General features: G+C 44.7%; 1 protein-coding gene across 1 annotated transcript in view; it reads right to left on the bottom strand.

Moving 5' to 3' along the window:
* AAK1 (AP2 associated kinase 1) overlaps nt 1-8449 on the bottom strand; it is a 48373-nt gene extending 39924 nt beyond the window's left edge. Inside the window, exons 1-3 of the mRNA XM_009999348.1 lie at nt 8337-8449; nt 6649-6757; nt 3497-3639 (exon numbers count right to left, since the gene is read on the bottom strand). Of these exons, the coding sequence (XP_009997650.1) occupies nt 3497-3639; nt 6649-6757; nt 8337-8414 (330 nt within the window). The 5' untranslated portion in view covers nt 8415-8449. The remainder of the gene's footprint in view (nt 1-3496; nt 3640-6648; nt 6758-8336) is intronic.
* Nucleotides 8450-10625: the final 2176 nt, after the last annotated feature.

The following is a 10625-nucleotide window of genomic DNA, read 5'->3' as shown; positions in this document are numbered from 1 at the left end:
TAAATCCTTAACATGAGAGCACAACCTCCTAGTTGTTTCAGAAAGCAGGGAAAGGAAAGAAGAAAGATGTTTTGATCAACAGCATCCTCTGGGCTGAATGACATAGTATTTTGCTGTACCTGCTGTGTGTGTACTACAAGAAAAATCAGCCACTCCTCTGCAAACCAGTGATCTACTCCTGGAGCCAGATGGGTTCAGATTAGCAGAAGCATCACAGGTAGATGTGGGAGACTTTTCACTGTGGGAAGCTCAGGGCTGTAGAAATCAAAGTTTGCCTTGAGCTGGTGCTTTCAACAACATGAGTTACAAGATATAAGACTGGAAAGACAAGGTTTTATATAAAACAAGTTAAGCAAACAACCACCAATAGGTACAGGGCAGCAGCATAAATTGTTCTCATCAGCCCTAGACTCTCTCTGCCTCACTAAATCCTACTCCTCTGGGATCTGACAGGTATATTTTCCCTGCATAGATTCCAACTTAGAAGCTGAGACTCCACAGCCAGGGTAATGTAACAGATAGCCAGAAGCTCTGGCCATTTGTTCTTTGCAATTAAAAGGCCTAACCTAAAAATATAGGAATTGTTCTTACTCCAGAAAGAGAACAAAAATACACCACCAATAGGTACAGGGCAGCAGCATAAATTGTTCTCATCAGCCCTAGACTCTCTCTGCCTCACTAAATCCTACTCCTCTGGGATCTGACAGGTATATTTTCCCTGCATAGATTCCAACTTAGAAGCTGAGACTCCACAGCCAGGGTAATGTAACAGATAGCCAGAAGCTCTGGCCATTTGTTCTTTGCAATTAAAAGGCCTAACCTAAAAATATAGGAATTGTTCTTACTCCAGAAAGAGAACAAAAATACACTTTCTAGGAAATGCCCTGCAGCAGCAATGGCTTGTGAATCCTGAGTGAGGAAAATGTCTGCGGGAACAAGTCTATGGCCAGTGGGTTTCCACTGGCTCTGCAGGGCTCCTGACTGGGGCAGAAGCAGCACATGAGGGGCTTCCTCATTTTCAGAAAAAAGCAGCAGCAAAATATGCCTGATTTGGGGGCAACACAACACACAAAACCAACCATCACAGCCTGTACAGCTCCTCAGGCAGCTGCAAGCAGGCAAGGACAGACTGACACGGCACCTGAGTGTTAATCATCAGATCAGGGAGGAAAAACCTTCACAAACACACATAGGGTGACACTGTCTTTTTTGTGGCCTGTATTCAGTGAGGCTTCCACTTTTGACTACAGGCAGGCTACTTTAAGGGTGCCGTTTTCCCCAGCTGGAGATGGTGCCAAGAGGAGGCTGCTCTGCTCCAGGCAAAGCCTCTTGGGTTAATTCAAAATCACAGCCAAGGGGCACTGAAACAAATCCAGCTGGTTTGTCTGAAAGGGCTGGAACACTGTTCACAGGATCCCTTCTGCTGGCAGAGCTCTCTGGGCAGGAGCCTCCAGTGTCAGAGCAACATCAAAGAGCTGGAAGGCAAAAAAGCCTCCTTTGCAGCTGCCTGCAAAGTCAACATCTGCCCACTCTTCAACAGGGCCATGCTCACCCCAACAGAACACCTCCCTCCCTAGTGGGTGCCTTTCCTTACACTCAGAACTCATGCAATACTGCTCTGGTCCTTCAACTCTCTTGGAATTACAGCTCCCCCTTTGCATTATTTGAACTTAAATAATGTCAAAATGTATCTAAACCATTGATAAACCACTGATGCTGTGTTAGTACTTATATCCCCAACTGTGACTGGAGCTTCAGGGGTCATCCTATCAGATATAATACAATATTCAAGTGGGAAACATGTCTCAAAGCAGAGCAGAGCTAAGTCTCTGACCTTGGGCAACTTAATGTAGAAAGTAACACTCAAGATCAACTCACTAACCCATCACAGATGCTCCAGAATTTACTCACCTGCTATACTATTAGTTAGTACCATATTTAGTCTTTACTAAAGAACTCCAGGGATTCACGAAAAAGGTAACAGCAGAGGTTAACATGACCTACAGAGGTTCCTGTTCCTAAGCCTCATCCTCCCACACCAGCTTTCCTTGCTGATACAAACCCCTGAGAATGCCCACAGACCTTAACAGCTTTAGATCCAAGCCTCAAATTTACAACTCCATCCATGTGACTCCCAGAAAAACAGATGTCAGATGTTTCATGTATTCAAACTGACTGAGCAGTGGGCCAGTCATTTCAAACATAGAATAATGGAATATGCAGAGTTGAAAGGGACTCATCAGGATCATTGAGTCCAACTCCTGTCCCTGTGTAGGGCACCCCAAGAATCACCCTATGTGCCTGAGAGCATTATCCAAACACTTCTTGAACTCAGGCAGGCTTAGTGCTGCAACCACTGCCCTGGGGAGCTTGTTCCAGTGCTCAGCCACCCTCTGGGTGAAAAACCTTTTCCTGATATCCAACCTAAACCTCCCTGTTTCAGCTTCCGGCCATTTTCCTACCTGCCTCTGGTTGGCACACGTGACATCTTTGGAACCTATAAAACAACGGCCAAGGGCACAAAACAAACATCTGTTAAGGGCTCTGAAAACAGAAACTGACCTACAAAGCACATCTGAATTTCAAATGTACACAGGAGCCTCCTTCTTGGCTGAATATATTCTTCTGGCATTTTACAAGCTAGTTGAGAGAAGAGGGAAGGTCTGTTTGTTTGTTTGATTACAGGCATGGGGTTTTTCAAAAGCTCTCCCTGCTGGCCTGGGTCTGTTCCCAGCTCAGCACACAGAGTTTTACAATGCACTTTCATGGTCAAAAGAGAGTGAGAGGCCAGTTTCTAAAGCTTCTAACTACTCCTGCCCCAAGGCCAGCATCTCTGGAGGGATCCTTTTAATGTAGGTCCAGGAAACAAATCCCCAGCATGGTTTTTGTGAACTACCTTGCAACATCACTAGTGCTCCAGGTGGCAGAAAGTCACTGTGAATAATTCATCACATACACTCTGGCACATCTCCTGTGCAAGACTGAATTATTCACAAACATTTGTGGGTTTTTAAATATATCTATAGATGGTAAACATATGGTAAGCAGCAATGAGCGGCTCACTGCTTTTAGTCTTCCAGTTGAGAGAAGTATTTATAGAATCACAGAATCATAGAATGGTTTGGGTTGGAAGGACCTTAAAGATCATCTAGATCCAAACCCCTGCATGGGCAGGGACACCTCCCACCAGCCCAGGTTGCTCCAAGCCCCATCCAACCTGCCCTTGAGCACTTCCAGGGATGGGGCAGCCACAGCTTCCCTGGGCAACCTGGGCCAGGGTCTCACCACCCTCACACTCAGTAATTTCCTCCTAATGTCTTAGCTAAATCTCCCTTCTTCCCATTCTCCCTTGTCTTATCACTACACACCCTGATAAAAATTCCATCCCTAGCTTTCCTGTAGCCCCTTCAGTTTCTGGTAGGCCACTTCTCCTCATCACTAAAACCAGAAAGACAGCTACACACTCCCTGCTGTGTTGCTGGAGCCCACAGCTCACCTTCAGATCCCTGTGGATGATTGGTGTTTTACACTGATGCAGCCTGGCTACGGCTTCGCAGGTGTCACAGAAGATCTGCAGGACCTCGCTCTCCGTGAAGCCCGTCTGCAGGCGCTGGTTCATCAGGTTCACCACCTGACCTCCTGCAGGGAACAAGCACCAAGAGTCAGGGCAAGTACACAAAACAAGGCCTGCTCCAAAGCCCAAGTTCGACAAGACACACCTCGTCTTAGGCAGCTCCCCACTGAGCTGTGGTTGTGCAGTCAGCACACAAGACATTCAAGAGTTCAAATTCAAAATTCACAACAAGCCCTGGCCAGAGACTTTCTGCAGTCTCATCTGGTTTTGTGCTCATTTCCTTACCTAAAGAGGTTCTCCTCCCTCTCTACTCTGCCCTGGTGACGCTGCATCTGCAATATTGTGTCCAGTTCCAGTCCCCTCAGTTCAAGGACAGAGAACTGCTTGAAAGAGTCCAGCGCAGAGCCGCAAAGATGATGAAGGGAGTGAAACATCTCCCTGATGAGGAAAGGCTGAGGGAGCTGGGTCTCTTCAGCTTGGAGAAGGCTGAAGGGAGACCTTGTTAATGTTTATAAATATCTAAAGGGCGAGTGTCAGGAGGCTCTTGCCAGTGAGGTTCAATGATAGGACAAGAGGCAATGGGTACAAACTGGAGCACTGGAGGTTCCACGTAAACATGAGGAAAAACTTCTTTCCTGTGAGGGTGACAGCCCTGGGACAGGCTGCCCAGAGAGGCTGTGGAGTCTCCTTCCCTGGAAACATTTAGAACCCGCCTGAACACGTTCCTGTGTGACCTAGTCTAGGGGATCCTGCTCTGGCAGGGGGGTTGGACTAGATAATATTTCAAGGTCCCTTCCAATCCCCACTATCTGTGATTCTGTGCAAATACCAGAGGGTTTTCCATATCTGTGGGCAGGCCTTGCATCTTGCCTTTGAACAATGCTTCGAGAGCAGCAAGTTAGCTTCTAAGGCCTATGTTCATCTGGCTGTGTTAACATGCAAATATAATTCTGACTCAGCTACATCTTTTTCTTTCTTCTTCAAAATACTTTTTTTTGGTCAAACTAGAGGAATAAAAGGCTAAATTTGGGGCACTCACAGCTCAGAAAATAGTTTGCCATATGCAAGCAAGAGAAGGGAGACAGACACTCAAAAAGCCCCTAATAGGTTTGGTTAAAGTCAGAGACTGGCAAAAGGATTAAAAAAATCAATCTGTAACAAGGGAAACTCTAGGCAAACAAAAGCAGCTTTTCATGAATGAGTCCTGAATTTGCGTCAACTTTGAGGTTTTGTTGCCATCAAGATCTTTCCAAAGTAATCCAGAGGTTCTTCTCCCCCCTCAAAACACTCAGTATACACAAAGGAAAAACTCCTTTCTGAACCTTCGGCAAAGCAAAAGTGCATCATTCCACATCAGGAGTGTCAGAAAACTATTTTCAGGGTACAAAAGAAAAGCTCAGCTCAATAAATAGTACAGCTGTGAAGAGTTTGCACTCCAAGTGAGTACAGTTCTGCTCATAAAGACACACTGATTTGGTCTGGAAGCTGTGTGACAAAAAAGGAGAGCAACAAGGGAGAATCTAATATATATCAGCAATTCCTGTGCTTCAGTCTGAGTGCTGGAAACAGACGCAAGTGTGTGCCCAGCAGAGCATCTGGCAAGAAGTAAACCAGGAGTTCTCTTCCTTGCAGATGGAAGGAAACACCTTAGGGAGATGGATTTTAGTTCCTCAGCCCAAAATCTGACAGAGGGGAGGCTAATGCAGCTGGAGGGAGCATGTTCTGCATTGCTATGGTTTGGACTTCCCTCCACAGCAGGGGCTGCAACCTGGAGCTGAACATGGATTTACTAGCACTGCCAGGTCTGCTTCTTACAACACTCCTTGAGATGTTTAGGTTTGAGCTTACAGAGAGCTCACACAGTGATTCCTTCAGCAAAATTACAATTTTACAGAATCACAGAATCATTCTGGTTGGAAAAGACCTTTAAGATCATTGAGTCCAACCATAACCCAACTCCACCAACCATTAACCCAACCCTACCAAGTCCAGTGCTTAAACCACATCCTTTAGCACCGCATCTGTAAGTCTCAAACACTTCTAAGGGGATTCAGTCACCTCCCTGGGTAACCTATTCCAGTGTTTAATTACCCTTTCAGTGAAGTAATTTCTTCTAGTATCTAATATGAACCTCTCCTGGCACAACTTTAGCCCATTTCCTTTTGTCCCATTGCTTGTTACTTGGGAGAAGAGACCAGCCCCCACCATGCCACCAGCAAACAAACTCAACACAAGTTCGTCAAGGTTCCTGCATTAGAAGGAAGCAGCAAGGAGGGCATAGCAGAACAGAAAGCTGCACTGCACATTTAAAGGCATTTTAGCATCTAGTTGTTCTTGCTGCACTACACCTGGCTTCAGTTAAAATCCAAACAGTCCCAAGAACACCTACGTGCACCAGCTGCCACCATCCAAAACAGCCACAGACTTCTGAAGTCACCTGGCCAAAACATTACTTTTGCTTAACAATGTTCCTGTGAGAGGCATCTGGGCACAGCACAGGCATCATTCTCCAAACATTTCCACATCCTAGCCATGGGAGATCAAAGCCTTGGGACAGCTGGAAAAGACTAGAAGAGCCTGTCTGGCTAGAGGCAGCTAAGCAGAAAGGTCAGAGGTAAAAGGAATACTTTTTTGCTTCACATTATCCATTTCAAGCTTCTTCCAGAACAATCCTAAATCAGGCTGAAGTGGAAAAAGCTTGCAACATGACAAAGTGAGGAAGAAGAATTTAATCCCACAGCCTGACAGCTTTAGAAGAGCCACTTCTTGTGTGGACCAGCCTACAGAAAACAGCAATATACATTTAAGGGTTCTCCTCCACAACAGAAAGCATCTAGGACCACTGTGGGCAGTAGCAAAGGTGGTCCTAGTCCTACTAACAAGGTCAACATAACCTCACCCACTTCACATTCATTTTTAGCTTTGCTTTGTTCAGAAGGATTTCTTGGTATCCATGAAAGGAGCAGACCGAGGAGTAGGCTTTGGTTTTATAAAGCAAGACGATATGCAAGTTTCCTGCAAGCACTGAAAAGGGACAAACCTCTCATTGAACAATGCATGGAGTCCACACTGACCTCGACAGAAGTCCATTAGGATCAGCACCTCCCACACATCCCCGCTGCTCACAGAGTTTATGCTGGAATCAATGTATCCAACAATGTTCTTGTGGCCAGACAGGTCCCGCTGTAAGACAAACAAAATCAAAGCATAAACCAGCCACACAGAGCAAGCAACATTTTCATCTGGTTCCTCCACACTGCAGAGCTTCCCCAGCTTTCCTCCTGTCTAGGCACAAACTTCTGTCACTTGGGATTAATCATCATCAAAAATCTGCACAAATTTGAGGTCTGCCTCTGCTTGTTCTCCTTCCTGAAGGATTTGAAACAAGCAGCAGAGAAAAGCCAACCTGGAGAATTAACTTGTCCAGGGATCAGTCCAGATTTCTGCATGTTCCCTTAGAAGGCCAGGTAGGCCCCTCCTAGCAGGGGGCTGGCACCTGATGATCTTTAAGGTTCCTTCCAACCTTAACCATTCTGTGATTCTATGATTCTGATAAGGCTCAGCCCAGCAGACCTGCCAAGGGAGGAGGATACCAGCTCTCACCTTCACTTGCCAGGCTAGTCACACATTTCAAAGGGCCAACAGAGATACAGAGACAATGGAAAGCACCAGCAAGTAAAATCCAAGTAAACAAGCTCTGTAAGCACCACTAAAACCTTTGATGTAAGATCTAATCTCAGCTTCTCCCATGCAGCATTAGCTAGTGATGACAAACATGCCCCAAAGCTTCAGTGCACTATGGCACTAACTCCAGAAGTTGCTTTTAAAGGTATTAATCCAATTAAAAGAAACTCCAAAAAACACCCAGAATTGCTACAGTTCAGAGCTTCTGATTTGAAGATCATCTACTACCAGCCTGTTCCTCGTGCTGTAAACTAGGAGAGTGGGGATTTTACATTTCCTTCCTCACCTCTAAATGTTCATCAGTATCCAACTTCAGAAGTGGCACTTCCCATGTTTACCAGGCTCCAAACAAGACTAAGCAAATCTATTCAGAGCATCTCCATTTTTTTCTTTGTTTAGAGATGGTAAGTTTAAAACATCTATTAAAAAATAGCCATCCTATCATATATCACTCCTAGAGTTGCATCATAAACACTTCCCTGTTTCTAGACCCCAGGCAGGAACTACCCCACAAAGACTGTTTAATCTACCAGCCTCACCAACACAGAGACAGCCTTCATCCCAACCCAAAAGATTTGAAGCTGATGTGCTACAAATTCATCTCAGGATGGAGGACTTTCATTCACACGATGTGAGTTCAGAAACAGTTACAGCCCAACCATCAGCCTTTTCTGATGAAGTCTAGAAGGCTGAAGACTTCAGTCCTGAAGATTGTTAGGCTTTGAAGTCCAACACCCCCAACCGTGCTCACCTCTGCAGCTCTCCCCTTTCACATTAAGTCATGGGGCTGACACAGGAGTTTTCTTTCTCCTCTCATTTTCCTGATATTCGCTCTGCTTTTTCAGCTCCCATGTTTTTCTTGCCTACTGAAACTATTTGCATTTGCATTGCAATAATTCAATATGAGATTTTTACGCAGTCGCATAACTCCCCGAGTTAGGTCCTTCCAAAAGAATGACAGTTAAGAAAACTCACAGTTTGTGACACACTGCTACACAGATCACAGGCAGAAGGTCACCAGACTCTCACACCATTCCACCTCCAGTCTGGGGCCCCTGTGATGTGAGTGGTGACTTACCATGATTTGGATTTCTCTTTTGCAGACTTGCAAGTCATACTCATTGTTGACGTACATCCGCTTCAGGGCACATTTCATCCCATTGTTAGTTCTCACCAGAAACACTATGGCAAATCCACCTGCAAGGACACAAGATCATCCTAGTCATTAACAAGGAAGCCCCTTGGTCTTGACTTCCCACCCTGTCCCTGTCTCCACAGTACAGGCAGAAGTAGGAGGGCACTCAGCAACTACAACAGAGCTACACATGCTTAGCTCCAGAGCTTCCAACCCTGCCTAGACAGTTACTTCTGGGAACTAAGAGGAATCCAGAGGGGCAAATCTTCAATTAATTACAGTTAACATTTAACATCTCCATAAAAACATACAATTACATCGGTTACTTGTCCTGCCAGACAGCCCTACATTGCTCCATGAATTTCCATTACAAAGAAGAAAGCTAAAGCTTGAACAGAAACCAGAGCTACAGATCACCCACTACTGAAGAGCCTCAATTTAAAAGGCCTCCCAGCTTCTGAAGCATCTGAGTTACATTGCAAAGCTGATTTGTGCAAGAAGCAGAAGCAACCTGTCTCCACTCATGGTTTGATGTTGGTGCTTTTAAAAAAGGAGGGAAGAACACACAAAAGAAAAATCAAACCACAGTTCATTTTGTGGTCATTGCTATTAGTAAAGTCAGGACTCCCAGGAAATACTTGGCTTATTTAGGATGAAAGCCTTTCATCTCTGCTAGCAATGCAGCAAAATATATGGGTTTTACATTTGTCCTGGACAGAAATAGGAAGCTGACTGAAGGTGGAACTACCACAGGCATCAGAGTTTCTCACCTGAGAACAGCATGAATCAGAACCGAGAGTCACAGAGATCCAACAGCAAGAAGTGCTGCACAATGGTGACAAGGGAAGCACAGTGACCATGTTGATGCCACAACCCACCAGAACTTCATTTGCTCCCTGTTACCTTACAGCACCTGTATCTTTCATGCTTAAGGATTCATAAAGCATCAGCTCAATGAATGCTAAGCTGTGATTCAGTGCTGCTGTAGTCCTCAGAAGCCCCACGACACCAAGGACTGTAGTTACACACCATCAGAAAAAAGAGTCACATCCCAAAGAATCCTCCTTTTATTAGTCTGAGCCCTTTGGTGAATTGCATTTTTTATGTGTTGCCAGAAACAATCAGATCAACAATACATACATAGTTACACTACACGTGTTTCTACATAATTACTACTAATAGTTATTTGGTACTTCACCGAGTTCCTCTGCATCCTGTAAAATGTGACAAGCAGGACAGCCACATTTGGGTAGAAATTTCATGTTAAAATAGGTTGCACTTGATAATGTCAGTCCTGCAACAATTGGTGCTTACAAGATGTGAACAAATCAAACACTACAGCCAAAAGGCCCACTGAAGTGTTTACTAAAACTGGTATTTATTTTTACTAAGATTGAAAATGAGCAAATGACCAGACAACACTGGATGTTATCTACCCACTTGTTATCAAACAGCTTTTATTACAGCCCATCTTTCAAAATAACCACAGAAGTTACACATGCAAATAGCATGCCTGTCAGCACCAGAGCTGCTACAACAAAAACTTCTCTTAGCAGGCAAAACCCTTCATTTTACACATCATCATTTGCCACAGGAACCAGACTAGGTTTTCCAGGAAGCCCCACTGACTCTTAGGAGCAGAATTAAGGGGTAGCAGCTCCAGAGAAGCTGAAAAAAAAAGCAACAGGAAGAAGATAAAAAGAAATAAAAAGAAAAAAAATGTGTCAAGACTTCAATTAAAGATCTTAAAAAACTATACCCAGCCTGCAAAATGGATATTCCAACAACACAGGCCTGGGACAAAAGTCACACAGATGCTGCTCATTCCTGCCAAATAGAGTTTTATAGGAGCATAGAATGGTGAGGGTTGCAAGAGACCTTAAAGATCATCAGGCTGCACAAAACCTCATCCAACCTGGACTTAAAAACACCTCCAGGGAGGTGTTTCAAAACCCTTCTAGTTCTGGAGGGCCTCATTTCTTCATAGCACTTAAATTCAGACCCAAAAATAATCTCTACTCTCTCCCTGATGCTGCCTCAAGTCGAGGATCTCATACTACAACTCATTTTTAAGAGCTCCTAAGCCCACAGCAGTGGCCTAGCCATGTTTGTCTCATTTCTGGAGAGCAAACCTGGACATCCTGCTGTGCCATCTTCAGCCCAAAGGATGTCTGTTCGATCTTTAAGGTCCCTTCCAATCTTAACTATTCCATGATTCCATGGTGTCTATGC

The sequence above is a fragment of the Chaetura pelagica genome, unplaced genomic scaffold (genome assembly GCF_000747805.2).
Source record: "Chaetura pelagica isolate M959 unplaced genomic scaffold, ChaPel_1.0 scaffold526, whole genome shotgun sequence".
NCBI lineage: Eukaryota > Metazoa > Chordata > Aves > Apodiformes > Apodidae > Chaetura > Chaetura pelagica.
This window is presented reverse-complemented; position numbering and strand designations above follow the sequence as displayed.